Source organism: Cucurbita moschata, unplaced genomic scaffold, assembly GCF_002738365.1.
Source record: "Cucurbita moschata cultivar Rifu unplaced genomic scaffold, Cmos_1.0 Cmo_Scf00014, whole genome shotgun sequence".
NCBI lineage: Eukaryota > Viridiplantae > Streptophyta > Magnoliopsida > Cucurbitales > Cucurbitaceae > Cucurbita > Cucurbita moschata.
Window position 1 is genome coordinate 1,483,194 of NW_019268530.1, and position 27,827 is coordinate 1,511,020.

At 36.3% G+C, this 27,827-nt stretch overlaps 4 protein-coding genes across 8 annotated transcripts; 2 read left to right on the plus strand and 2 right to left on the minus strand.

The window, feature by feature from the left end:
- Positions 1–1,707: 1,707 nt before the first annotated feature.
- Positions 1,708–9,043, plus strand: LOC111452789 (kinesin-like protein KIN-14I). Of its 3 annotated transcripts, none has more exons than XM_023093680.1 (19): positions 1,708–2,208; positions 2,435–2,601; positions 2,683–2,826; positions 2,909–3,130; positions 3,237–3,305; positions 4,003–4,068; positions 4,143–4,226; positions 4,316–4,435; positions 4,581–4,662; positions 4,743–4,838; positions 5,266–5,439; positions 5,517–5,623; positions 5,711–5,889; positions 6,611–6,772; positions 6,861–7,114; positions 7,200–7,363; positions 7,461–7,658; positions 8,136–8,644; positions 8,746–9,043. In XM_023093680.1, the coding sequence occupies exons 1-19, from the start codon at positions 2,085–2,087 to the stop codon at positions 8,894–8,896; spliced, it is 3,072 nt and encodes a 1,023-aa protein (XP_022949448.1). In that variant the 5' UTR covers positions 1,708–2,084; the 3' UTR covers positions 8,897–9,043. The 3 variants fall into 3 exon arrangements, with proteins under 3 accessions (XP_022949448.1, XP_022949450.1, XP_022949449.1); XM_023093682.1 differs by having other exon boundaries at positions 8,749–9,043; XM_023093681.1 differs by having other exon boundaries at positions 1,709–2,208; positions 3,240–3,305.
- Positions 9,044–10,083: 1,040 nt separating this feature from the next.
- Positions 10,084–15,312, plus strand: LOC111452856 (fumarate hydratase 1, mitochondrial). The gene is made up of 17 exons (XM_023093771.1): positions 10,084–10,437; positions 10,571–10,688; positions 10,799–10,948; positions 11,506–11,616; positions 11,851–11,934; positions 12,267–12,365; positions 12,485–12,535; positions 12,621–12,670; positions 12,794–12,875; positions 12,974–13,068; positions 13,157–13,223; positions 13,351–13,401; positions 13,652–13,747; positions 13,945–14,043; positions 14,155–14,184; positions 14,269–14,334; positions 14,935–15,312. The coding sequence occupies exons 1-17, from the start codon at positions 10,298–10,300 to the stop codon at positions 15,019–15,021; spliced, it is 1,476 nt and encodes a 491-aa protein (XP_022949539.1). The 5' UTR covers positions 10,084–10,297; the 3' UTR covers positions 15,022–15,312.
- A 614-nt stretch (positions 15,313–15,926) lies between these two features.
- On the minus strand, positions 15,927–18,032 carry LOC111452741 (60S ribosomal protein L19-1). The gene is made up of 5 exons (XM_023093597.1): positions 17,846–18,032; positions 17,321–17,443; positions 16,352–16,665; positions 16,195–16,250; positions 15,927–16,113 (listed from the first exon to the last, which is right to left on the minus strand). The coding sequence occupies exons 1-5, from the start codon at positions 17,955–17,957 to the stop codon at positions 16,089–16,091; spliced, it is 630 nt and encodes a 209-aa protein (XP_022949365.1). The 5' UTR covers positions 17,958–18,032; the 3' UTR covers positions 15,927–16,088.
- A 1,054-nt stretch (positions 18,033–19,086) lies between these two features.
- On the minus strand, positions 19,087–27,758 carry LOC111452486 (putative GTP diphosphokinase RSH1, chloroplastic). Of its 3 annotated transcripts, none has more exons than XM_023093251.1 (24): positions 27,419–27,758; positions 26,966–27,089; positions 26,069–26,248; positions 25,900–25,965; positions 25,704–25,796; positions 25,484–25,615; positions 25,275–25,376; positions 25,115–25,192; positions 24,963–25,034; positions 24,635–24,742; positions 23,635–23,732; positions 23,313–23,373; positions 23,163–23,225; positions 23,004–23,060; positions 22,818–22,919; positions 22,468–22,626; positions 22,227–22,358; positions 22,060–22,146; positions 21,866–21,937; positions 20,571–20,657; positions 20,045–20,486; positions 19,810–19,871; positions 19,639–19,707; positions 19,087–19,523 (listed from the first exon to the last, which is right to left on the minus strand). In XM_023093251.1, exons 1-24 carry the CDS (start codon positions 27,466–27,468, stop codon positions 19,419–19,421), a joined length of 2,601 nt encoding a protein of 866 aa, XP_022949019.1. In that variant the 5' UTR covers positions 27,469–27,758; the 3' UTR covers positions 19,087–19,418. The 3 variants fall into 3 exon arrangements, with proteins under 3 accessions (XP_022949019.1, XP_022949018.1, XP_022949020.1); XM_023093250.1 differs by having other exon boundaries at positions 26,966–27,156; XM_023093252.1 differs by having other exon boundaries at positions 26,966–27,156; positions 27,399–27,758.
- Positions 27,759–27,827: the final 69 nt, after the last annotated feature.

Genomic DNA, 27,827 nt, shown 5'->3' on the forward strand with positions numbered 1-27,827 from the left:
ATTATTTTACAATAATGTTAACTTTGAAATTCATAATAAATTCAAAACTTATTGAAGTTTGTGTTGGAGATAAAATAAAATTTCAATAATATTAAAACTTTAATGTAAAAAATACAGTTGTCACACCCTTTAATTGCATTTAAATTTGTTACAATATATTTTTTTAATTATATTTTTAAATTATAAAAGATCATATTTTGAAATAATTATAGTATTTTTTTTAAAATTACTCTCGAAAATACATAAAATATTTTTAAAATTAATTTTAAATAAATAAATGTATGTTTAATTATTGAAAATATAGAAAGGGCTCTAATAAATAATATTTTCATCCAATATTTAATGAAATATAAGATTGAAAAATATAATAAAACTAAGAATATAAGGACAATAAGATTTGGATAAACAAAGTCAATAATTGATTTGATTTCAATACATCTTCCAAATGCATGTCATATCAACGAGACAATAAAATCGGTTAATTTCTATAGTTTTTATTTATTTTTCAAACTCGAAAATTTAAAATAAAGTTTTTATAATATCTTTAAAAATTATTAAATATTTAATTAAATTTAGTCTACATTTTTTAATGAATAAACTAAGACTACATCTAAATGAGAGAGATTACGGAAAAATAAAAGCTATTATCTATATCAATAAGATGCAACTTCCTTCTTGGTCGTTCACAGTAGCAATTTTGAATAAATATAAAAAATTATCATTTTTCGTGTTCAACAGACGAATGTATAGATCTTAATATACTCATATAAAATCTCGTCACCCTGTAATCATGTCTAGTTACAATTATTTTTTTATCTGTAATTACAATTATATTACAAAAATATCAGCATATTTATATTTAATTAAAAGTCAAATTATTATAAATGGTAACATATTAATAGGCAAGGAATATGTCGAAAAATTATTACTACTATCATCATTCACAATGACTTAAATCAATTTTGTTTAAAGGAGATTTTTTTTTTTTAATTTCAACTAATTACATATATATATATATATATACACGTCAATATTTAATCCAAAAAATATTAAATTCTCAAATTTCTTCGACATCAAATCCCCAATTTATGAAATATTTTTTATTCGATGTATCAATAATTTAATTAAAATTATAACCAAACTTTAACTTTACATTTAAGCATGTACCATACACAAAGACTTCCCATTAATTTGGCTTAATGTCACAATCCAAAAAAGGTAAAAATTGTAAAGTAATGGAATTAATTCTTAAGGAAGCAAGTAATTAAAAGGACATTAAGATAATATATTTTGATATTAGTTTAATTAGGCTTTCCAGTTGAAGTCTGCTCATTAATTAGATAACAATTAGTTTAACTCAAGGAAAGAAATATAATTATGTGTTAAAATATAATTAAATTATAAGTTTAGTCGTTAATTAAAATTTAAAATTTATAAAGTTGGTCTATAATTTTTAAATTAAAGAATTATAATTTTATTACAAATTCATGGGTTGATTTTTAAAAATTTTAAAATATATGAAAATTCTATTAAATATAAAATTTAAAATTGAATTTAAAAATTAAAAACGACAAAATAATTAATTGCAAGGAAATAATCCTACGTGGCAAAATCAAAGCGTTATTCACGTGACACGTGGGCGGCAATAAAATCAGCACCATGGACGTCTCAATTTTAAATTCCCATTTAGTTCCAAAAACAAAGATTAAAAGAATTGCCGGCTCGCGCGTTAAAGAGCCGTTAGGTGGAGGCTTAGCACTAGGCTCGGATACAGCTTCGGAAAGCAGAAAAGCAGTACAGAGTATCAAAGGCATAGGAATTACAGATAGAGAGAGAGAGAGAGAGGAAAAGCAAAAGCAAAAAAGCGTGAGGCAATGAAGAACTGATAGCAAAGAAATGCCAACAAACTCCATTACCCATCAACCCAATTTTCCATTACCGCCACCACCATCACCAACAACTTCAACAGAAGATCGCCACTCTGCTCGTTTTTTCTTGCAGAAGCCCAAATTCTGATGCAGTCTGTTGAAATTGGGTATTGAATTTGATACTCTTTTCGGGGAGTTCTGTTTCTGTGTAAAAAGATGGAAGGAACAATGTCGTTTTCAGTGGCGTCTGTGGTGGAAGATGTTCTTCAACAACATGGAAATCGTCTTGGTGATGGAGGAGGAGGCTTCGATTTGGAATCTCGAAGAGCAGAGGAAGCTGGTAACTCTGATTTTTTCTAATCTTCTTTTTCCCAAATCTTTGGAATCGGATGAATCGGTTCGGAAATCTATTTTCAAAGAGAAAGATGTTTGAATATACATTCTACCAACAAGAACAATTTGCGTATCTTTATTACTATATTTAGAAACGGATGATAAGAATTTGCGATCCTCTGTTTTTTTTTTTCTCTCTTCTGATACTTATTGAGATTGGGTTTTGATATTAGCATCTAGAAGAAATGAAGCTTCCGGGTGGCTGAGAAAGATGATCGGAGTTGTTGCAGCTAAAGATTTGCCGGCTGAACCATCAGAGGAAGAGTTTAGGCTTGGATTAAGAAGTGGGATTATTCTCTGCAATGTACTGAATAAGGTTCAACCAGGAGCTGTGCCTAAGGTGAGCCAAATCCAAATTTGGGTTGTATTAATGTTTTTCGGCCAAATTCACATCTGTGTTCTTCCCAAAAACAATTGTTAGGTGGTTGAAAGTCCTTGCGATTCTGCCCTCATCCCTGATGGAGCTGCGCTCTCAGCATTTCAGTATTTTGAGAATGTGAGGAATTTCCTTGTTGCTATACAGGAGATGGGAGTTCCTACGTTTGAGGCATCTGATCTAGAGCAAGTATGTTTGAAGAGAGGAAGAAAAAGTGTCATTGAGTTCTTGAAAAGGGTCCTTTGATGACAAGTTTTGGTTGTTTTTTCAGGGAGGTACGTCTGCTAGAGTTGTTAATACTGTTCTTGCACTTAAATCTTATGGCGAGTGGAAACGTGGTGGGGGCTATGGAGTTTGGAAGTTCGGTGGGAATGTTAAACCTGCTACCATCTCCGCTACCAAGTCCTTTGTGAGGAAGAATTCAGAGCCATTCACGAATTCCTTGTCAAGAACTTCCTCTTTGAATGACAAATCTTTCAATCCTTCCAATGTGGTTTGTTTCAATCTTACGTTGTTTGTTTGTTTGTTTGTCTCATGTTTATTTTGTTTAAGCTTCTTTTAAACTCTAGTGTTTCTTTCTTGTCAATTGTTCATTGTAGCAGTCTAGTTCTCGCTCCTCGCTCATTCGTGCACTTTTGACGGATAAACGACCTGAAGAAATCCCTACGGTAATGAACGAAAATGTTCTGGTTTCTTGACTACTTTCTGTTCCGGTAGCTTTTTTTCGTAGAATGAATCACGACTATTCGCAATAGTATGATATTGTCCAACTTTAAGCATAAGCTCAGATGGCTTTGCTTTTGGTTTCTCCAAAAGGCCTAGGAGATAGTATTCTTTACTTATAAGTCCATGATCAATCTCTTAGTTAGCCGACGTGGGACTCCCCACCAACAATCCTCCCCTCGAACAAAGTATACCATAGAACCTCTCCTGAGACTTATGGAGCCCTCGAACAGTTTCCCCTTAATCGAGGCTCAACTCCTTCTTTGGAGCTCTCGAACAAAGTACACCATTTATTCGACACTTGAGTCACTTTTAACTATACCTTCGAGACTCACAATTCTTTGTTCGACATTTAAGGATTCTATTGACATGACTAAGTTGAGAACATGACTCTGATACCATGTTAGAAATCATGACTCTCCACAATCGTATGAAATTGTTGACTTTGAGCATAAGCTCTCATGACTTTGCTTTTGGTTTCCAAAAAGCCTCGTACCAATGAAGATAATAGTGTTCCTTGTTTATAAACCCATGATCCCCACCAACCATCCCAGCACAACATAAGTAGCTTAGTGTTCTATTTTGTATTACATGAAGGTGTCCACAACTTTTTCTAAACTATATTGCTCTATCTTTTTATAGTTGGTTGAATCATTGCTCAGCAAGCTTGTGGATGAAGTTGAGAATCGCTTTTCCAGCCTTGAACTGGTATGTAGATTCAAAAATCTTGTTTCATTTATGGCTTCACAGTTTGTTTATTTCTCTACTGTTCTAAACTACAGACAAAAGCAAACCCAAAAGATGTGGTTGCTGCTCCATCACAGGGCAACAAGTCGCTCTTCAAATCAGCTTTTGGTGCTAAAAGGGTGTGCAGCCTATCCTTTTTGTTATACTCACATAGCCTACAAATGGAGTATTGCTGAATTTTATGAATCACTTTTCACTCTTTATACAGGCAGAGGAACTTAACTCCAAAGCGATGGAAAAGAATGAACTCATCCATGGAAGCAGTATATTTGAGGAGCAGTCAAAGAAGCAGCAAATGATTTTCGATCAGCAACAAAAGGACGTTCAGGTACACAGTAACATTTTTTTTGAACTTCAAGAACACCTAGGAGCGGAAATTCAAGTCTCTGACCTTTTGATCAAGTTTCTATACTTCAACCGTGTTTTTAATTATCGTTCACCATGTTCATACTAATTTTAAATTATTGTTTTAGGATCTAAAACATAAACTACACGCTGCAAAAGTTGGAATGCAGTTCATGCAAGTAAAATTTAGCGAAGAGTTCCACAATCTCGGTAAGATTATTGGACAAATTTCATAGGGGAGTAGATAGCTTTTTATCTCACTTCTAATTTTGAGCTTTTTCTTTATGTAGGTATGCATGTACATAGTCTTGCTCATGCTGCTTCTGGATATCATAAAGTTCTCATGGAAAACCGTAAGCTATACAATCAAGTGCAGGATCTCAAGGGTAATTTGCATCACTGGTCATATAAGCTAAAGCTTTCGATTTTCTGTGCATTTTATTGTAACACCTCAAGCCCCGTTGCTAGCAGATATTGTCCTCTTTGACATTTCCCTTCTTAACTTTCCCTCAAGATTTTAAAACACGTATACTAAGGAAAGGGTTCCACACTCTTATAAAGAATGTTTTGTTTCCCTCTCTAACCGATGTGGGATCCCACAATCCACCAAAGTATATTTCGGGGCCAAATGTCCTCACTGGCACTCGTTTCCCTCTCTAATCGATGTGGAAACCTCTCTCTAGTAGACGCGTTTTATAACCTAGAGGGAATCTCAAAAAGAAAAAGTCCAAAGAGGACAATATCTGCTAGCGGTGGGGTTGGGTGTTACATTTATGTTGAGGATTATAAATATTTGGGTCTTGTGATGACCAGGTAGCATAAGAGTTTACTGCAGAGTTAGGCCCTTTTTGTCTGGTCAATCAAATTATGTAAGTGTTGTGGATCACATAGAAGATGGAAATATTACTGTTAACGCCCCCTCGAAGCACGGGAAGGGACAGAGATCCTTCAGCTTCAACAAAGTATTTGGTCCATCTGCTACACAAGGTTGATGAAACTTAAATTTTTGAAGGGTCATGATTCTGTAACACATATTTTGACAATGTGCTCTCTTTCTATTACAGTGGGCGTGTTCGCCGATATGCAGCCACTCATTCGATCTGTCCTTGATGGATACAATGTTTGCATTTTTGCATATGGACAAACAGGATCAGGGAAAACTTTTACTATGGTATGTATTAAGCACTTCAAGTTTAGATCTAAAAAACAAGAGTGTGAAATTCAGATATGTGCTGATTTCTTTCATTAACATGCTTAGACTGGGCCAAAAGAGCTAACAGAGAAGAGCCAAGGAGTAAATTATAGAGCATTGGGAGATTTGTTCCTTATAGCAGATCAAAGAAAGGAGACCTATCGTTATGATGTTTCTGTTCAGATGATTGAGATTTATAACGAGCAAGTCCGGGATCTTCTTGTCACTGATGGAACTAATAAAAAATATCCTTCACAATTAATCTTGTTTGTTCTTGAGTTGATTATATTTGCATCCTATTGCACTCTGTTCATAAAAACCAAGTAGTTGATGAATTTGGCAATTGCAAGTAACAGCTAGTAGATATGGTCCTCTTTGAGCTTTCCGTTCCAGACTTCCTCTCGAGGTTTTAAAACGTGTCTTTTGTAACAGCCTAAGCCCACGGCTAGTAGATATTGTCTTCTTTGGGTTTTCCCTTCCAGGCTTCTCTTCAAGGTTTTAAAATGCGTCTTTTGTAATAGTCCAGGCCCACCGCTAGTGAATATTGTCCTCTTTGGGCTTTCCCTTCCGGGCTTCTCCTCAAAGTTTTGAAGTGCGTCTTTTGTAAAAGCCGAAGCCCACCATAAGCAAATATTGTCTTCTTTGGGGTTTCCTCTTCTAGCTTCCACTCAAGGTTTTAAAATGCGTCTCTTAGAGAGAGGTTTTCACACTCTTATAAAGAGTGTCTCGTTTCCCTCTCCAATCGATGTGGGATCTCACAATCCACCCCCTTCGGGGCCCAGCGTCCTCGCTCACACGTGTTATAGATATGAAGATTATACATATGAAGATGCACGTAAGTAATACTTAGTTGTATGCACTATCAGCTTAAAGTTGAACTTGCCTTGTTTATAGTTCCAGAGTCTATACAAATTCAACAATACTTTTATGGTGCTTCTATCAAATGCTTTCCTTAACTATTTTTACATTAGAAATCCGCAATAGTTCTCAAAATGGACTTAGTGTACCAGATGCTAGTCTTGTAAGCGTATCATCAACTTCAGATGTCATTAACCTTATGAACCTTGGCCAAAGGAACCGTGCCGTAGGGGCGACAGCGCTAAACGACCGTAGTAGCCGTTCCCATAGGTAAGCAATCCATATATCTTGTGTTGCATTGAGAATGTGTATGGCTTCACCAGTCACCAAGCTAACTTCCATTCAAATCATTTTGTAGTTGCTTGACTGTTCATGTACAAGGAAAAGATTTGACATCTGGAGCCATTCTCCGTGGCTGTATGCATCTTGTAGACTTGGCAGGAAGTGAAAGAGTTGACAAGTCTGAGGTGACAGGAGATAGACTGAAAGAGGCACAGTATATCAATAAATCTCTGTCTGCTCTAGGTGATGTGATTGCTTCTCTTGCACAGAAGAATCCCCATGTCCCTTACAGAAATAGCAAACTCACACAACTTCTTCAAGATTCACTTGGTAAGATGAAAGTCTACATAGGATATATATCTGTCTGTCCCTCTTAGGTTGACTAAGAATTTGAAACTTTTTTGTATCTGTTTAGGTGGGCAAGCCAAGACATTGATGTTTGTTCATATAAGCCCGGAACCTGATGCTATTGGAGAGACGTTAAGCACACTTAAATTTGCAGAGCGAGTTGCCACGGTCGAACTCGGTGCTGCTCGAGTCAACAAGGATACTTCAGATGTTAAAGAGCTCAAAGAACAGGTTTTGATTTGACATTTGGTCTCATCTAATCTTTAAGCATGTTTTTGCAAGCTTTTTCTATTCGTGTTTATCAAGTGGAAACTTAACTGCATTTCAGATTGCAAGTTTAAAGGCAGCACTTGCAAGGAAAGAGGGGACACCACAACAAATCCAGCTCCATGTTTCTGGGAACTCAGAGAAATTCAAGGCAAAAGCTAGTGAGTTATCACCTTGCCAGCCTAGAAGTCAGAATGTCGATGTGTTGGTCGAAAATGCTATCCGTCGTCGACCTATGGACGACGTAGGCAACATCGAGGTATTTCTTCCCTATCAAATGAGGCATTTGTTCAAAATAGTCAACATGGCTCTTGTGATCATTCTTTGCTTAGATGAAATGTAGGAAAACACTATGTTCTGTGCCAATGAGCCACTTGGCCAAAACCTTTCTATAAAAATATAGTTTAGTGAAAAATTTCATAAGTGTTCTTCGGATGTGTTAGGAATCATAAACGTCCACTATGAGCATAAACTCTTGTAGGTTTGCTTTTGATTTTTCCAAAAGACTTCATACAGAGACGTGGTTGCCTCAAATAGCTTCCCCTTAACCGAGTCACGATTCTTTCTCTGGAGCCCTCGAATAAAGTATACCCTTTGTTAATTAGCTAACGTGGGACTCCCTCCCTCTCAACACCCTCGGTCATTTGTGAATCCTGATCTTGATAGATGATTTCTGCCTTTATATTTGGTTTGCATTACTCTAACTTGAAAATGTACCTTAATGTCAATGGTCCAGTTTCACAGTAACTCTGCATTAAGACAGAAGAGGCAAAGCTTTGACATGGCTGAGCTGTTGGCTAACTCACCACCATGGCTGCCGGTTAGTAGCCCTTGCCTGAACTATGTCGAGGACGATAAAGACACGGCCTCAGGTGAGTGGGTTGACAAAGTAATAGACGTGAACCGAGTTGAGAATCCATTGGAGGAGGAGGAGGGGTGCTGGGAAGCAGAAAATGGTCACTTAAATGATATATACTACCAGAAATACCTTCAAGACTCCTCCAAACTGTACACAGAACAAGGATACAGCATGCTAACAGGAGGAGCTAACAGATTCAACATGATTGGGAATGATGATATAGACGATGCAGGAACAAGCGACTCATCTGAGCCAGATTTGCTCTGGCAATTCAACCACTCCAAACTTGCTGCAAGCATAGGCAACGGAATCGGATCGAAAACGAAGAAGCCGAATGGTGGTGGAAAGCAGCAGCAGCAGCCCCTAAAGAGCCCAGAATTGTTAAGGTAGCCATACTGTTCTATAGCTATTAGCTATGGTTCTTCTTCTTGTCTTCATATTATGGCTTGTTTTAATGGAATTCTTGAATGTTTTTGATGATTTGCAGCAGCAAGAAGCTGAGTTCTTCAATGAGCCCTTCTCGTTCAGATTCACAGAAGATGATATCATCAAATGGGGTTGCCCTTCCACTCCACAGAAATGGGAGACGACAGCCTGCTTCTGCTGATAAACGCAGAACTGGAAATAGAAAACAGTAAAAAAAAAAAATTTAATTTAAAATCATTTTTTTTATTCTTTAACAACGTGTGAGGGAGTGTTGATTTCCATTTTTTATCCCTTTTGTTTGTTGTAATTAATTACTGTAACAGTGAAAAAAAAAGCAATAATTACAGTTGCTTTTTTAATTTTAATTTTTTTTATTGATTTAACTGATGAGTTACTTCGCTCTTAAGATCGCACACTCGATCTAGATGAACACAAAGAATTGTAGAAGAACAAAAGAGAAAAAATGCAAAAAAAAAAAAATAAGAACCGAAGAAAAAATGCAAACAAAAACTTAGCTAAAGGTTTATATTAATGACCTTACAAACAGAGTACAGAGATATATATGGTTCAGTTTATTGTATATAATTTTAATCCATATAATCTCTAATGTATATAACTATCCACCTGTTTTTACCGACTTTTTATTATAAATAGCGGTTTACTGTATATGACCATTCTCCATATAGCTCAATACTTCTTCACATTCACCGTGCAATGCATGCGGTTATTCATAGATAGAAGAATCATAGTATGCGCTTCCCTTCCGTGTACTAGCTAAAGCGTTATGTCTGTTTGGTGAAGACTATATTCACGGAGGTACCATAGTAGGTAAACTTGAAAGAGGAAAGAAAGGGTTGTAGGTGATGGGCGCGTTCTGCTTCTTATCTAGAGAGAGAGTAAGTAAGTATAAGTATAAGTAGCGAGACGAGAAGAGGAGAGGGAGGAAAGAGTAAGTTAAGTAGCTCGACTCGAAGAAGAGAGGGACAAAGCAGCTCGACCGATAGGGAGAGGGGCGCTGAAATCGTTCCTATTAGATTGGGTCGTGCGTTGCAGCTAGTAGAAATGAATAAAGGCGGGCCCCTTCACTCTGTAATGAGTTGCGTCTAAATTTATACTTTAAATAATCGGTTTCTTTTTTAACTTTCAAAATAATTTAAAAAATACTTTTGAAATTCAGTGCATTTTTTTTTAATTTTTAAAAAATGGAAAGATATTAATGAAATTTTAGAAAGAAAAAGCATATATAATATTATTTATGATTTTTTTTATTAATTTAGGAAAAAGAAAAAAGAAAAAAAGTCTGATTTGGCGATTTGGTGGGCCGTTATTGGGCCGTTTAATTGGGCCGAAGGAAGAAAATTCCGATCTCAGGTAGGCGCGCAGCCATGAAAGCCAGTTCCGTTTTCACTTACCAAACATTTCGGTATTCTTTTACGACACCTCGAAAGCTGTGACGTTACCTGCCATTTCTTCCGGCGCCTTATCTCCGTCCATTCCTCCCATCGAGGATTCCATCTTCTTCATAATCATTGTTACAGAGTTTTCTCTTGTACTTGCAAGATCGCTCTCTCATTCTTCTTCCCCCAACTAATATTGGCTTTTAGCTCAGAAGAATGGCGGCCTTGTATGTTCTGTCCCGGCGATCTTCGTCTTCGCAACTCTTTGGAATGGCGCGTTACGCTACTAGATCATACTCCACGGCTTTTCGCGAGGAAAGAGATACGTTTGGACCGATCAACGTTCCCTCCGATAGGTTCGTTTCTCTCGTTCATCTGGTTTTTGGATTTACTTTACTAGTAATTGCTTTATGTGTTCGATTTTTCCTGAGGAAATTGTGGTAATGGTAGGGGAATGAGTGTTTATGAAATATGTTGTTTGCCTTCTAGATTATGGGGAGCTCAAACGCAGAGATCGTTGCAGAACTTCGAAATTGGAGGAGACCGTGAGCGAATGCCTGATCCTATAATTCGTGCCTTTGGCGTCCTTAAAAAGTGTGCTGCTAAGGTCTATTCATTTCAAATTTGGCGGAATGTGATGTTTAGTTCTTTGTGCTACAGCTTGTGTTTTGCAACTGATGCAAAGTCGGACTGTTCATCGTGAGTCTATTTTTGTAGGTAAACATGGAATACGGTCTTGATCCAACCATTGGGAAAGCTATTATGCAAGCAGCCCAAGAAGTAGCGGAGGGAAAGTTGAATGATCACTTTCCACTAGTTGTATGGCAAACTGGAAGTGGCACTCAGAGTAATATGAACGCGAATGAGGTTAGGCTAGTCTGTTTTGTTTTGATTATGAGGTGTTGACAGTGAAGGTTTATTTATTAAGGATCGTACTGCAAACTTACCGTTTTTTTTTTTGTTTGTTTTTGTATCGATCTCTTTCTTTGATCTTGTTGTCTGGATACCATGGAAATTTTCTTAAGCATGATGTCACGACCTCTATGTCATGTTTGTCTTCTTACATAGTACCATATACGTGTAGTAGGCAGCTTCCAAACTGATATTTACTTTTGATGGTTGAATTTAAGATATTGTAAGATGTCAGCTGTCTTCTTTCCCCCCTCCCTTTCCTACGTTATGAGTCAAATTCACCTAGTTTTTTTTAGGTATAATCTCTTGCATAAAGAAAAAAAGTATTTCCTTTGTTAATATTTGAAGTGTCCCATAAGAATGTTATGTGCACACCGTAATGAACATGGTCTTATCTGTGAAGTAATCTTCTTAGTTATTAGAATGTCTTTTGTTAGTTGATGATCATTAGAATGGTAGATAATACAGAGCTCCGCGCTCTACAAGTACTGAATATCTCATTTATGGGGCAGGTCATTGCCAACAGAGCATCTGAGATCCTTGGTCATAAACGTGGTGAGAAGTTTGTGCACCCAAATGACCATGTTAATCGGTCACAATCTTCTAATGATACATTCCCTACTGTAAGCTTTTTCTTTCCCAAGTTTTTTTTTTTATATTGCTATTCCAACTCTGATTCTATAACTAAGCGATAAAATTTAGCAGTTTTGATCAAGCTTCTTCATTTTTCCTTTGTAATTTTAATAGCCAAACTATATGCCTTTACTACTTTGACCATGAAAAAACTACCCTTACCTCAACTGACGAGATTTTTTTTTCCCTCCGCCCTTCTGATTTATATTGTTTCCCTATTACAGGTAATGCACATAGCAGCTGCAACAGAAATTAATTCCAGATTCATACCAAAATTGAAAACTTTGCATTCATCACTATACTCGAAGGTTTGATATTTAGGAGAGCTATGTTACCCAGAATTTCAATTTTATTGTCTGCATCTTCACATGCTGTAGATGATCCGAGCCTAAGTTATTTACGCATGCCTTTTTGAGTTGTAAAGTTAAGCCATGTTTGTTTGATTGCATGAACTAAGATGAATGTGTAAAAATTGGAAACATTGGAGGTCTTAACATAGTCTGGATCTGATCGTAAAATTCTGTTAGATTCAGCACTTTTTAACTGAGTTGTGCTTCCATCAGCTACCTTGCATCCTGTGTTCCCTTTGCTCTTTCATAAGTTTGTAATTCCTTGTATTTCTCTGTTATGATTCAAACAGTCTATAGAATTCAAAGACATCGTTAAGATTGGACGCACTCACACTCAAGATGCAACACCATTAACTCTTGGGCAAGAATTCAGTGGCTATACCACACAAGTATTCCCGCTTTCTCTTTGTGCTTATGGAAGTCTTGGATTCCTAATGACTATTGAAAAGAAGAGAGAGGGTACAACGCAAATGAATAATTTTCTGATTGATGTGCACTTGGACTGCAGGTGAAGTATGGTATTGACAGAGTCTTGTGCACTCTACCTCGAATGTATCAGGTTGTTATGTTTGTTATCTTTCCAGGTATTTTGTTGGTTCTTTTGGCTATTTATGTTTTAACACTTCAGAATCTCATCTGTGCAGCTTGCCCAAGGTGGAACTGCTGTTGGAACTGGATTGAACACAAAGAAAGGGTATATTTTCTGTTGAATTCGTTTGAATAAGAAAAGCTATCTAGTTTTCGGATAACGTTTTTTATGAGATCAGAAGGATGAAAGTGTTTTTTTATTGTGAGATTGGCGCTGTCTGTTGTTCAGATTTGATGTGAAGATAGCTGCAGCAGTAGCTGAAGAAGCAAATTTGCCATTTGTGACAGCAGAAAACAAGTTTGAAGCCTTGGTTAGTCTCTTTAGTATTTTTTTTATTTCACAGCTTGGTGCTGCATTCACTCACACTTGAACCACTTTTTATGTTAAAACTTTTTGTTTTTTTACCAGGCTGCACATGATGCCTTTGTTGAAACTAGTGGGGCTCTTAACACAGTTGCTACTTCTTTGATGAAGATTGCCAATGACATACGCCTGCTGGGAAGGTTTATATTTATCAATTTTGACTCTTTATTCTTTATTATTTATTATTCCTCTCTACCTAATACTTTCCCTCTCATTTCATGCATACAGTGGTCCACGTTGTGGTCTTGGTGAACTTATTCTTCCCGAAAATGAGCCTGGCAGTAGTATTATGCCAGTAATACTACTCTCTCTCTCTCGATCTCTATCTCCATATCTATCTCTGTATTTGGGAGCACTGTGTATTTGGGGACACGTGCATGTATGTCTGGGCTTGTGTAACCTAAACAATTTCATTGTTTCAGGGAAAGGTAAACCCTACTCAATGCGAGGCTCTCACTATGGTCTGTGCTCAGGTGAAGTACTTTCTACTTTCCTGTGTAGTTAGTATGGGGTGCTGAAAGAGGATTAGTTAATATAGATCCAATCAAAACTCGTTCTGTTGGCTTTCATTTGTTCCCAAAAAAATTTGTTTAATCATTCAATGAGCCTGTGTGCAATGTATGCATGTTCAGAATCTCAGAGACTGGTTTAATATATGTATTCTATTGTCATTCTAGAACTTAAAAAGAACGAATCATATCCCAACTTTTTCTTGTTTTGTAGGTCATGGGAAACCATGTGGCAGTAACTGTTGGCGGGTCGAATGGTCACTTTGAACTTAATGTATTTAAGCCAATGATCGCCAATGCTCTTTTGCATGTAAGTTCTATTATAATCCCTTCACCGTTATTATTTCTAGAGATTATGTTCAATAATGATATCAGGAACTAAATTATTTCCTGGTGGTATGAGATTCATTTATGTGTGTGTGTGTGTGTGTAGATAGAGAGAGAGAGAGAGATAAAAATTCTGGACTCATCTAACCTTCATCTCCCATGCTGCCTCTTCATTTGCAGTCAGTGAGATTATTAGGGGATGCGTCTGCTTCATTTGAAAAGAACTGTGTGAGGGGAATTCAAGCTAACAATGAAAGAATTTCGAAATTACTCCGTGAGGTTAGTTTATGTTAATATTTGAAACATACTTTTAACTACCCCGTTTGCTTCGAAAATTTTGGCTGATGATTCCTTTGGTTATCCCTGCATGTAAATTCAATGGCCTTGCAGTCACTTATGCTCGTCACGGCTTTGAATCCTGTAAGTGTTCATCAATTAGAAAGCTCGCATTTTCCTTAAGCTTGGTACTTTGTTTGATAGCATGTTCCTACATCTTGTCTCCAGAAAATTGGTTACGACAATGCTGCTGCAGTTGCAAAGACAGCCCACAAGGAAGGTTCGACTTTGAAGGTATGAATAGGTTCAAATCCCATTTCGAACTTTCATCTTTATTCTTTAGAATTTACATAAGAAAGCAGTTATAGAGAATGGTTTCAAGTCGTAGTGGCCGCCAACTAAATATTTCATATTTTGAGTTACTTTGATAACTAACGTAGTAGGGTCAGGTCATATAACCAAGTGTAATCAGGTATGCACAAAGTGAGGCAAAACACTCATGAGTAATATGCAGGAGAAACCACCCTTTTTATTCCTTGTCATGTCAGTAATTTCAAATAAAATAATTTGACAAATACATGATACAGGTGAATAAGATGGATTCACAACCAAGCGTTTTAAGTCACGTGTCGTAGGTTAGATGTCAAGTCTTTGTAAATGATTAAAGATTAACGGTAAGGATTAAAATAGTTTTCTTCTTTTTTTTTTTTAATGGTAATTTGAGAAATAGAAACAAACTATTAGAAGAAGTTAAAAAGTACTAAAACGAGACCATTCATAAATTGGAGACCAAAACGGAATATACTATAACAATACACAGACCAAAATTAGGATTCAAACATAAATTTTATTGGCTTGATTACGAGGGTGGTTTTTGTATATATGATTATGCAGGAAGCTGCATTGAAGCTTGGAGTTCTAAGCGAGGAAGATTTTGATAAATATGTGGTACCTGAGAAAATGATTGGTCCATCTGATTGATAAAAGCTAAAGCTTCTTCTGTGTTTGTATAATTATTTCGTCAAAACCAATTTAAAGAGTTAATTCTCATTTTTCCCTTTGAAGGAATAAGAAATCCATTTTTATGAGGATTGAACTTGATAATAAGAACAAAAAAAATCCAGAGAGAAGAGAATCTCCCCTCAGGCTGGCCTTTGTATTTCCAGCGGAAAATGTGGTAATCTTGTTCTGTCAAAATTTTGCCAGAAAGTTTTATTCACGAAAGCAAATTAACAATATGTTTTCTAGACAATTGATCATTGTTTACATCCATTAATGGCTCTCCTTTTTTATGTATCTTATTATTGTTATTATTATTACAAGTTTATACCAATTAAGCTAATGCCCGGTTCTGCTACTGGATCTGTTTATGTTATCAATTGTAGTTTAAAGTATTATTAAATATTAGTAGAATTTTAACTGTGTACATCTAAAATGTAATTAGGACTAACTTAGTGGTAACAATGTATGTACACCAAGTTTCCTATTTTTTGTAAAAGAAAAGAAAAGAAAAGGGTTTCAAGGAGTTTCTCGTAGAATGAAAAATAACAATATTAAATAATTTTCGAAATTATAATTGACGAATCAATTAAGGTGAAGGATTCAATATGCATACCCCAATGCTTCCAATGATGGCATTAAACCAATGGAAGCTTGTCTCTAAACATCAGCTTCATTTGACTATTTCTTTGCATCATCGAAGATCGTGCTCAATAAAACTACGGTTCAACAAGAATCAACTATTTCTGCCTCAACCGTTATAAACTAGGCCCTCAAAACTAACCTATTATCGTCAATGAGGTTTCCAAGCTCAAGTTTTTTTTTATGGATCGAGGCATTGGGATTAAAAAAAAAAAACTCAGTTCCAACATGGGAACAATTCATAATAACAAAACAACCCAAATGAAAATTAGAAAAATTATAGATAGATGTAAATCTCTATTCGTCTGGGATTATGATAACAACGAAAATTGTCCAAAATAAGAAAGAAAAAAACAAAAGTTGTCAAAACCAGTACAGTAGTTGAGGATCTACCAACGATCATAACTTCACTTCTTTGCCTTTTTTGATACCCTGCAATTGAAACAAGGTTGGGTTCAATTCTATAAATCATCTATCTGATTAACTTACATAAATTGATAAATAAATACTTACTGAGTAGCTTGAGAAGAAGCAACTGGGGCAGCAGGGGCTAGCTTTTCACCAGGTCCCTAAAATGAAAAAAAAACTACGTCAATTTCTGACACATAATGTTAAGAACTTGACGAACGAAGAGGCAGATTTGACTAAAATAATGAATCAAATGGGATACCTGGGCCAACCGCTCCTCTCTTCTGGCATGCTTTCTTTCCCTACTGGCCTTGTTCTTCGCTCTCTTTGCCTCAAATTGATCGGACAATGTCTTCTCTCTTGCCTTCTCAGCCTTTGATTTGTGGATGCTCTCCATAAGCACACGTTTGTTCTTGAAAACATTACCCTTCACCTTCATGTACATGTCATGGTACATGTGTTTGTCAATCTTCTTGGACTCCCTATACTTGCGAAGTAATCTCCTCAGGACACGCATCCTCCGCATCCACAGGATCTTAGTGGGCAATCTAGCCTCCCTGGTACCCTTACGCTTACCTAAATGAAACAAACATAATCAGTGCCAAAGTAGCCCTAATAGCACCTCATTAAAAGAAATTGCGATACCAATGCCGTACAAAAAATTCTTGCTCATTGCCTAAAAAATTAATGATGTGTAATTAGTAAAAATGAACACAAATTACAAACCGAATCAGAAGGCTTGGACACAGTACAGAGACTTGTAATGCTCTATTTTCCTAAAAAGAAAGCTAAGCATTCTAATTCAATGCTAGTCTACATTTAGAATGGAAACATCGATTTCATACCAGAAGGTTGAATTTGACAAAACAAAAAATAGCAGCCCACCATAGACATGTCTTATCAAAAGCCAAGAAACAGAGCATTCACCTCGATATCATTACCCAGATCTTCCCCTACGTAGCTTCATGTGGCTCATCAAGCAAAACTTAATAATTAAATTTATTCTGCTCTTTTAGCTAGCATTCATATTTATGTTTAAATATTCGTGCCTAATTTTTACTTCATACAAGTATGTGTATGTCTCGTTAAAGAAACCAGGATTCTTATCTTCAATTCCTCAACAATAAGATCCTTAGAATAAAAGCGACATCACTGTAAAAAGTGACCATATCTGCACGAATGGAGAGCCAATCTTCGCCATAAACAAATAGTAGAAATCAAAGAAAAATACCATATCCGGAGTGACGTCCCTTCCTCTTAGCCTCCTTCATTCGGCGAGCACGGGAACGAGAGTGAATCTTGGTTGGTTTCCTGATGATGAAACCATCTTTCACCAACTTCCTAACGTTTTGGCCTGCAATCAACACAAACAATCTATTCAATCAGCCAAAAAAAAAAAACATACTGAAACAAAAGTTCTGCGCCAACTTTCGGCAAAAAATAGTAAAAACGAGCAAAGGAAATGTCAAAGACCATATGTTGAACATTAAATAGTTTTACAAAACCAATAAAGTTCAGAGGAAGGACCTTAACGAATCCTGTCCCAGTCAATCAGATCAAAAATCATAACCTAACTTGCATGCTTATGCATACTATTCAAATTAAACGACAAGCTCCCTACAGCATCCTCGACTACCATAAGCAGGACAATAAACAACCAGATCAAATTAAAAAACCTAACAAGTACCAAAGAGGAAAAGAATAAATAAAAATACACAGTTAATACATAGATAAAGGAAAAGAAACAAGAACGTACGAGAATTCGCCATGGAAATTTCATTGACTTCATTTGGATCCAACCAGACCTTGCCTCTACCACACTTGAGAACACTAGCGGCAAGCCGCTTCTGAAGCTTGAGCGAAACCATTTCTCAAAACCTCCGTCGTGCCGCTGCAATGCGAGAGAAACTCCCAATTGGTTCCTGCGCTATTTATATAGGAACAGTTTGCGGCTTTTGCCCTAGGGTTAGGGCTTTTGATCACCGGACATTTTGGGCTTCGTAACGGCCCAATAACTTCTTTACGTATCTGAAATACATTCATGGGCTTTTACCTTAATGGGCCTCCTGAATTGGGCCTTTTCGTTTCACGGTCTTTTTTAATTGCTGACGTGTATATTAGATAGAGTTGGAAAAAATATATTAAATTACGAGCTTGGTACCCAAAAATATATTAAATTGTTGACGTGTGTAAAAAAAAATGTTGTTATATCTAAAAAAAATTACGATCTTCTAATTTTTTTTATCAGAATAGATCTCAAAAAAATCTTGTGCTTAGCTGAATCAGCTAAGCTCAGACTTTGCTACATTTTATCCTAAAGAGTTTAATACAAAATTTATTAAAATATTTTCAAAATATGAATCATAAATAAATATAATTATAAAAATTTACAGAGCCATGTCCTAAACTTAGTCATGCCAATAGATTGGTAAATTCTCAAATATCGAACAAAGAACTCCAAAAGAAAAGAACTCCAAAAGAAAAGAAGTCCAGCCTCCTCGAAGGCAATAAAAAATCACTAAGACTCTAAAGGAATCGAGCCTCGATTAAGGGGAGGCGCACTTTTTGTTCGAGGGGAGGTGTTGGATGATGAAAGTCCCACATCGGTTAATTTAGGGAATGATCGTGGATTTATAAGTGAGGAATACTAACTCTATTGGTACAAGGCCTTTTAGGGAACCCAACATGAGAGCTTATGCTCAAAGTGGACAATATCATACCATTGTGGAGAGTCGTGTTCGTCTAACATGGTGTTGATTAAACCCTAAATATCCATAAATATAAAAATATACAATTTTTATGTTCACACGTGAGAATAATTAATGCATGTACAATTTTTAAATTGATTCACTCGTGATAACTTGGATTAGACTTCTAAGATAGTTTAAGGAATCAAGAGGGTTGGAGAAAACAAACCTCTAACCTCTCGATCACGACATACGGGGATCCATTAGAAATAAATAAATAATAATAATAATAATAATAAAACTCACTTGAAAATGTACATGAATGCTTAGTAAAAGAGCTGAACAAGTGTGGGTAAAATTGTAACTCTATCCTCCTCAATAGTATCTTTACAGAGTATAATGCCTTTACCTATTCACTCCTGTTTTGTATACACACCACCCTGAATCCCCATCCCATACTATATATAACTCAATTCACTACCAACTTTATTTGGTTTTTCACAACATAATGGGACTAACTACCAAAAATATTATGGATTTTTCGTTTCCTCGGGAACAAAACTTCTAATAAACTCGAATCTCCTCCATTTCTCAGGTGTATACTTACCTCAATGCTTTCATTTTTTGGGCGCCCTAAGTTGATCAGCACTCGAGAAATTTTTGGTTTTCCACTGTGTTCGGCCAGCTACACCCTGTCGACCATCCCAAGACACCCAAGATTGTGTCGACCTTTGTGCACGCATTCACCTGAGAATAATAGTTAGTTACGTTTTCAGGGTTCGGAAAAGAATCGGCCATAAACAGACACGCGAGCGCGTGAGAGATACGAGAAGCCAAGGGAAAGCAGATAATATGAGTTTACCACACTTTCCAGGTTCCCTTCAACGTGAAACAACATGACAGCCATTCCCCTTCCTCGATCCATCTCAGCCTGATCATTTCATTCATAACGAAAGCATAACTTAGATAGGGAACGAGCTAAGAACAAGGAGACGTTCAATCAAGCATGTCGGAACAATAATTGAACACTCACCACGCAGGAACAAATTGTGATGCCTGCTGCTGCCAATTCTGTTGTAACCTCGCCCATTATGCCTGAAATTATAGCTCCATCACATTAATTACCCAACAGAGAAAATTTTGTTCTAGTTTTTCAACAAAAGCATTATTCCAGAAAAGCAATTTGTTTGAAAGCGTCATGGATATCGATCAAGCACATTCTATTTATACCTCGTGATGTAATATATAGCTAAATGTGGCTTACTTACCTCTTCGATCTATGCAAATAACGCAAAGCCATTGGATAGAGTGCCCTTCAAGACTGTGCCAAGAGGTAATCTTGCTGGTTTGCCAACTATCCAAACCAGGCAAGACTTCCTTGTATAATGTCTGTATAATCCTGGCAACCCCATTTCCCATCGATAAGATATCTCCTTCAGCTTTCAACTTTACATTTACATAGTGGTTATGTTTGCCGTTCACTTTGGGAACAGAAACCTTGTTGTCTTTCGCCTGAAAGCTATCCATAATATTTTTCCGAGTGGATGAAATATCCACCATATCCAAAATTTTCTCCCAGAGAGCTTTTTTTTTAGTGGAGATAACTGGGAGTTCTTCTGTCTCGCTTTCCTCTTCGGAATCAGCAATGAAATCAGTAATGGTATCTGCAGTTATTTCAGCAGCTGACAGTGCCGCTTGTTCCCTTAAAAACTGCAAAAAGATTGTGATTGGCAAAAGAGAACAAAAACAAAAGCAACATATCCATATAGTATAATTCCCTACCACAGTTCATACCTTCATAATCTTGTGTCTAGCACTTCGTGTTTTTGCATGTTGCAACCATTGTTTATGCCGCTGGTAAGCTGATTTTCCAGAAAGTGCCTGCAAATAAAGAAGAAAAATGAAACTTCAAAATCCAGCCAAGGAAACACGTGCATCCTGAGTGTAAGTACGTGCTCGATGATGGCAACTGTCCATCAGAAGTTCAAAACTTGAATGGTGAAGTTGAAAACGGTGGGACTAGGTTTGGAAATGTCCACATACGTATCTTATCAGGAGTGCACACACGCCAGACATACAGTAAACTAATGCAAGCTTGAAAACTAATTAAAAAATTCCAACTGCATTGCAGACTCCATGAGTTCCAGAAAACGGAACAAAACACGTCTTTCAAGTTCATTTCTCCAAACTCCTGAGCATTTTGCACAACCTAGTCCTTTAAATTAGTTCCAAATGATGCAAGCTTGGTGTTTCATTTCCTCCCTACTACACAGTCTTTATTTATTTTAGTGAATATCCAGAAAACCACCAATTAGTTCAAAAATTCAGTACCTGACCTTGACTAAACTAATGACATACCAAATCAATAACTAAAAGTAAAATATTCGAAAAACTGCCTGATTGATCAAACTCAACCAAATGTGGGGAGAAAACAGAGGGTAAAACATCCTATTTACAGATCACATCACAATTCTTGAGGCAGCATAATGCATGAGCATGAACAGTACTAAAATAACGATGCTCTTTTTCCTGGGCCAGTATGCGCATGCTATCATTCATAAACACAAGTTCAAAAATGTTCAACACTCTTCTATCATATGAGTTTTTGTAGAATAATTAGAAGATTACACAGTGATTGTGGACATGACATGACCAACATCAGCTTTGAATGACAAGCACATACACGTCTGACGTCATACTCCAAACCCCAAAAATTAAATACAGTATATTTTGACATGGCAACTATGTGCTAATGATTTTTTTCACAAGTTTTTCAAATGCTCTGGGAGAGATTAAATAATATTAACTTTTCTTCAGCAGCAATCCTATATGCAAGGACGTCAAATATCAGCATACTCTAGGCATAATCAGAAAGGCAAAAGTTGAAGGTAGCTGATTTATTAAGCACCGATCTTGTAAATATTTTTACTTCTATTTTTTATTTACTTTTTATTTCTTGTGGATAGGAAATAAGAAACGTTTATTAGAAATAGTGTAATACAATACACGGGAGGGGCACCCCGAATGTTAAAAGAGATTGCAAGAGCCTCTAATTGTAATTAATGATGCTAATCAAAATTCCAACTTACATTATATGTGATTATCTCAACAACTTCTGCATTTGCAAGAACGTGCGTTGGGGAAACGATGTTACCATTCACCTGCCAAAGTCACACATGAAAGGTTAGCATCCAGCCTAATGAGAAACACAGGCATATTCCATCCATCCTAAGACATACATGTGGTGGAAGGGTAATGCTCCAGTCAATAGTAAAGACAATACCTTTGCAGCTACCATCTTGTTACCAATTTCGGTGTGTATCATGTATGCATAATCAATTATGGTAGCACCTTTAGGTAGGTTTTTAATCTGCAGGTATACAAAGACGGTTATAGTTAGAAACATGATAAGCATGGCATAGAAAAGGTTTTGATGTTAGGCCTTTGTACCTCGCCCCTTGGTGTAAAAACGAAGACTCGACTGCCTAATAAATCTCTGGTTACTGTGTCCACAAATTCTCTTGAGCTCATGTTACCAACAAACTCCTCTTGCCATTCTCTTATGGCATTGAGCCAGCCAATCTGGAAGAAATCAAGGACTTCACCCATGAATTATCAAATCCAGACTAGTACCTCAAAGGGTTTATCTTAACACCATAAAAACTACTACAAGGAAAAGGTAAATAAATACCCTGAGTGCAATGTTTGCATCACTTAGACAGACAGCTTTCCCTCTTGAACTTCTAGAATTGGACATAGAATTCCTAACTGGACTAGTTACAAGCCCACCCCCACAATAATGAGCAGCAATGCCTCTCTCAGCTATTAGGTCCATCTCCTCAGTTCTGATCTGCGAAAATAACCATACTTTTATGAACTTCAAGATGCAACCACTAACTAAAAGTGATACATTAAGAAATCAAATTTTCATTTAAACTAAGAGTTAAGAAATGAGAAATAATCTAAAAAGGAACCCCTAAATGCAACTCATATGTGAAAAACCAGTCAAGCCAACATGCTAAAACTAGAATATTTAAATACCTGAACTTCTAGCCGGAACATACTCTCATAAAGGAATGGGATTACAGTTGTGTGAAGACTTTGATAACCATTAGGTTTTGGGGTTGCTATATAATCTTTCATCTGTTACAGAGAGTATGTCAATATTCACCAAAATACAATCGATTTTCTATAAAATTATAAGAGAAGAAACCGCAATTTACTCACAGCTCTAGGAATAGGCGTCCATATTCCATGTACCAGCCCAAGAACATGGTAACAAATCTACATAGAGTATAATGATGCAAAAATCATGGTTACACTAGTCTTACAGTAATTACAGTATAGCCAACATCATTGAATTTAATAACAATAAAAAGAAACTACCTGCTGCGGGCTACATAATGGTCTAACACCAATGCATGGCTTTGGTTGTATGATAATGCGAAGCTAGATTGAAAAAACAGCATATATCATCAACACGAAAATGTGAAGCCTTCATCAAATGTTGTGTGAAATATTGGATATTAAACAAACCTGTGCAATCTGGTTCACTTCACTTATTGAACTTTGAGACTTGAGAACAGATTTATAGATGCTGCAAAATGAATGCCAATGTATTGCTTAAAACTCCACAAGAATTCTCAATTTTGATTCAAGACATAGGATTGGACATTGCAAAGAGGTGAAGGAGATAAATTTCAAGCAGAAATTTAAATGCCTATTGTATCAATGGACTCAAGTATAATTGCAGCTCTAACAAAAGTTTTCATATCTATATACATAACCCAACTTTTGTTGTGAGTACATTGTTGAGTGAAGAAAGTGGAAACTGCAAAGAAGGCAATCAAAGCTATACCTGTAAGGCTCCTTACATACAGATCGAACTTCAGTTCTCAGAGTCATAAGGTCTAGGAACTGATCTTCCTGAATCTTCTTCGTCAAAATTTTCTTTGCCTACAAGTATATTAAATATAAATCTCATAGATATAACGTATAAGGAGATTACATTTTAGAATTCATGACAAATAACTGTAACTTCCACAGTTGTGAGAGAGTTGGAAACAATTCCTACTTCTGGAAAATACAAAGAAACTAAACAAAATCATATATCCACATCAATCAAATTCCATGTAATCCCTTCATATGCTGACAGAACTTCAATTACCATATTTATCTTTGACTATATGTGCTTGTGAGAAATTGAATAAGATAACAAAAATTTATCTTTCCTCTTTCAATTGAAATTTGTTCTTTCTTCTTGAGTTCAATAATAAAAGACTCCCAGAGGTAAAGTACTCCATTTCTTCTTGATTTCAGTAATATAAGAGTGTGAGATTTAAACCTTTGACATTTTGATCAAAGTTATAATGTCTTAACATTTTGAAATTGTTCAAATTGGCATATTTCATTTTGATTTTCAATTCTTAAATTTGTGAAATCCCTTACTTTTTATTTTTTCCATACCTTCTTTGTACCTCTACTTCTATAATGTATCTTGCATTTAATTTAAATTGATTATCATTCTAATCTAACTATTAATAAACCAATTGTAATGTCACTCATTTTTATTCCAACTTCAAAATAGTTTCATCAAACAAAATATTAGAAATTTTTTTCTGATTCCATAATTTTTCGTCCAATAAATTGTCGTCCCCATCTTGTCTCATTTACATTCCCATTAACAATGGCATTTATATTTTTTTGAAACAACATAAGGCTGAAATATCAGTTACTCAAAAAGTAATGTTTAGTTATTTACTTACTATAAACCGTCCATTTGTTTGCAAATGCATCCAAAAAGACAAGATACCTTTTGGAGTCACAAGAGAGATTAATGAAAAAGATAACAGCATTACCTCTATCAATTCTTTCTCGTGCTCTTTAGAAAGGTCTGCAACTCTTCTTTTGACCTTGGAATAATCTTCAGGATTGGTATACATGAAAGAAAGGTTTTCTAGTTCTGACTGCAATCATCATCAATAATAAAACGGTGCTATGGTATAAGAATACTTCCAAAAGAAAGAACAATGGTTTATATGATGAGAAAATACAGTTAAAGGGTATGTTCTGTACTGAAAAATCAGGTAAGAGAGACGAATGCCAAATTATATATATATATATATTCTGTTTATCAAATCTACCAAAACATAAACAAACAAATCACAGAGAAATAATGGGCCATACCTTGATCTGGTACATACCCAGCAACTTAGCAAGAGGAGCAAAGACCTGCAATGTTTCCCTTGCAATGCTGGACTGGACATGAGGCAAAAGTGTCAAATCTAGCACCAAATACAAGGTCAACGACCATAAAATCTTAAAAGATAATATGCAACCTGCTTATGAGGGGGCATGTGCGAAAGAGTGCGCATGTTATGCAAGCGGTCTGCTAATTTGACAATGATAACACGGACCTGAAACAAAAGATCCCTACAGTTTTCATAAAGCTTCATGAATGAATGACTAACATTGACATAGGAATTACAAAAATATCACCTCTTCTGTCATCGCTAGAAACATTTGTCGCAGATCTTCAGCTTTTACATCTTGGACTGAATTGCCTTCATTCTTGCATTTCAACTTACCCAGTTTAGACACCTAAATGGAAAAATGGTGAATGTCAATTAAGAAGGAAGTTGACCGTGCCATGCCAAGAGGGTAAAGACACCAACATCAATTGTAAGACCACAAAAAAATGAAATAACCTTAGTCTCTCCTTCAACAATGTGACGAACTGTAGCACCAAATTCCTCTTCAATCTTTTCAAAGGTTACAACATCTGTGTCTTCAACTGTGTCGTGCAGCAATCCAGCAGCAATAGTCTCCCAGTCTAATTCCTATGGTAAAAAATACTATTTTAATCAAGGACTGCAAACTAATGTTTCTTCAACAGAAAATGACAAAAGAAAGTTATAAAAAGCTTACAAGTTCCCCTAGAATTCGGGCAACCTCAACTGGATGAATAATGAAGGGTTCTCCGCTACGTCTTTTCTGGCCATCATGAGCCTCAAAAGCAAGCTACCCAAGCAAAGGGTGGGAAACGTAGGGCTGATGCACCTTAGTAGTTGTACATTAAAAAAAATAAAAAATTGTGCTAAATTTGGCAGGTATGGTGGCTCACCTTTAGAGCATTATGCACCAGTTCCAGTTCCTCGGGTGAGAGATAAGAGACAGCGGGCTTAAGGTCCTGAGGTTGGGGAGCAGAAAATAAGTAAAACGTAAGGCTAAAAAGGATATTCCATCTTAAAGAGTAGAGTACAGAATCACCACACGCATCTGATAATATGTACCTCCCACAAACCTTCAGGAGAAACCTCGTCAGATGCATCTGAAGACAGGAATGAGGAGCAACAGAATTTCTTCCTTCTACAAATATCATGAAACGGGCTCGATTTAAGTAATCTTCCAAGATGTATGTGGTTGGTAACTTCATTGGAATACCATCCCCTAACATTGATGGATTCAAATCTCTGAAATGTACAAAAGAATTTACAACCATTGTTATATCTATAAAGGAATTGCTCAGAAAAATCTCTATCAAGGCATGCAATGCAGGATCAGGGGCTGCAACATTAGTATGGTTGCAGAAAGATGCTACAGTTTCTATTCGTTATTTAGATAATCGTTTTCCAGTACTTCTATACAGTAGGATTGGCAGTAATTAGTGTCAAACTAATTCACTGTCACTTGAAACTTGAAAAAGACTTGTTTTACTTCAAAGAAATTCGTAATTGGTATCTGGAGATTTGCAATGATACCTTTTGGCATAATGGTATTTCAACCCCACCTTGGAAGAGGATTCAGGTGAGAAAAAACTATACCAATGTCAAAATGACAGTACTTCAACAAAACAGCTGAAAGCAACTACGAACAGTTACCAACCAAATATAAGACGTTCACCGTTCTCTATTCAACCCACATCTTATAAAGCGCTAAAGAGAAATGTAAAATGGGAAAGGACAAGGGAACCAGACATGATAGCATTACAAGTGGGCGACATCCACAAATGTTCCGTGAGTGGATCAGATATAAATCTCAGTACCTAGTGATAGTGTTCCAAAATAGGAGAATCTAATTGACCACGAGATAAATAATAATAATAATAATAAAGTTCCATAATATAATGAATGGAGTAACCTCCCCAAAGGTCAAATTTTGTATAATTGAAGCAATTTCAGTCCACTTACAGAATTTATTCTGCTTCTTTTTCCATTCTTTGAATACAAGATAGAGGAGCACTGAAGAGAATGAGTGGTGCTTGCAAGAAAACCCGTCAAGACCCTCGGAGCCTTCCATGCACACGAGAGAATACTGCAATCATACCGACCACTTCCATCGCCTTTCGAGAATTTACATATATTCACGCATTCTAAATAAACTACAAATTCAGAAAATCGCCCGTCACAATCAAAAATCTCTACAAGCCAATATACGCCAAATTCCCCAACTACAAATCTTTTTTCCAAGAACATCCACCCGAAAGAACCATACGAAAGAAAACAGTCAACAAAGTCTCCCAAAACAAACCACATATAGCTTTCAAACTCGCCGACGCAAATCCTCAAATTCAATAATCCCTTGTCATTTCTGAAGCAAACAAACACAAAAATAGAAATTCACAAGCCGTAATTGTAACATACCTGACATCGAAGGAGCGGATGCCATCTCTAGTCGAAGAGAGAAATATCATTGAATCCAACTAGCATTAAATTGAACAGCCACACAAAAACACAACCAGCAAGCCGAGCGGAAAACAAACAAGTCAAAGTCGAAGCCACCGGCGAAATCTCATTAACAAGGAGAAATCATAACGATGATGAAGAAGAAGAAGAAGCTGATGAAGCTGTGAATCTTGTTCGCGCAGCAGTGATAGAGAACTGAGCAAAGGGGATTGAAGCGAAGAAGCCAAGAGATAATAGCGAGGGAAAATAGAGAGCGAACGAGCGAGAGAGAGAGATGTTGTGTTCAGCTAAGGCCACACAAATGCCGTTCGATAATGATTTTATTTCCTTTTATCGTTTTTTACTTAATTTTTTTCTCTTTTAATTA

What these genes read in the sequence shown, in the direction of transcription:
- LOC111452486 (XM_023093252.1), bottom strand. Translation starts at nt 27,468, where the DNA reads ATGATATTTCTCTCTTCGACTAGAGATGGCATCCGCTCCTTCGATGTC. An exon ending in ACGAGAAAGAATTGATAGAG is followed by an intron (nt 23,733 to 24,634) that starts GTAATGCTGTTA and finishes ATATACTTGTAG; the next exon opens with GCAAAGAAAATTTTGACGAA. An exon ending in CTAGACACAAGATTATGAAG is followed by an intron (nt 20,487 to 20,570) that starts GTATGAACTGTG and finishes ATCTTTTTGCAG; the next exon opens with TTTTTAAGGGAACAAGCGGC.
- LOC111452741 (XM_023093597.1), bottom strand. Translation starts at nt 17,957, where the DNA reads ATGGTTTCGCTCAAGCTTCAGAAGCGGCTTGCCGCTAGTGTTCTCAAG. An exon ending in GGGACGTCACTCCGGATATG is followed by an intron (nt 16,666 to 17,320) that starts GTATTTTTCTTT and finishes TGTTTCATTTAG; the next exon opens with GTAAGCGTAAGGGTACCAGG. An exon ending in GCTTCTTCTCAAGCTACTCA is followed by an intron (nt 16,114 to 16,194) that starts GTAAGTATTTAT and finishes TTTCAATTGCAG; the next exon opens with GGTATCAAAAAAGGCAAAGA.
- LOC111452789 (XM_023093680.1), top strand. Translation starts at nt 2,085, where the DNA reads ATGGAAGGAACAATGTCGTTTTCAGTGGCGTCTGTGGTGGAAGATGTT. An exon ending in CAGCTTTTGGTGCTAAAAGG is followed by an intron (nt 4,227 to 4,315) that starts GTGTGCAGCCTA and finishes CTCTTTATACAG; the next exon opens with GCAGAGGAACTTAACTCCAA. An exon ending in CGTAGTAGCCGTTCCCATAG is followed by an intron (nt 6,773 to 6,860) that starts GTAAGCAATCCA and finishes ATCATTTTGTAG; the next exon opens with TTGCTTGACTGTTCATGTAC.
- LOC111452856 (XM_023093771.1), top strand. Translation starts at nt 10,298, where the DNA reads ATGGCGGCCTTGTATGTTCTGTCCCGGCGATCTTCGTCTTCGCAACTC. An exon ending in CTCTACCTCGAATGTATCAG is followed by an intron (nt 12,536 to 12,620) that starts GTTGTTATGTTT and finishes TCATCTGTGCAG; the next exon opens with CTTGCCCAAGGTGGAACTGC. An exon ending in GACATACGCCTGCTGGGAAG is followed by an intron (nt 13,069 to 13,156) that starts GTTTATATTTAT and finishes TCATGCATACAG; the next exon opens with TGGTCCACGTTGTGGTCTTG.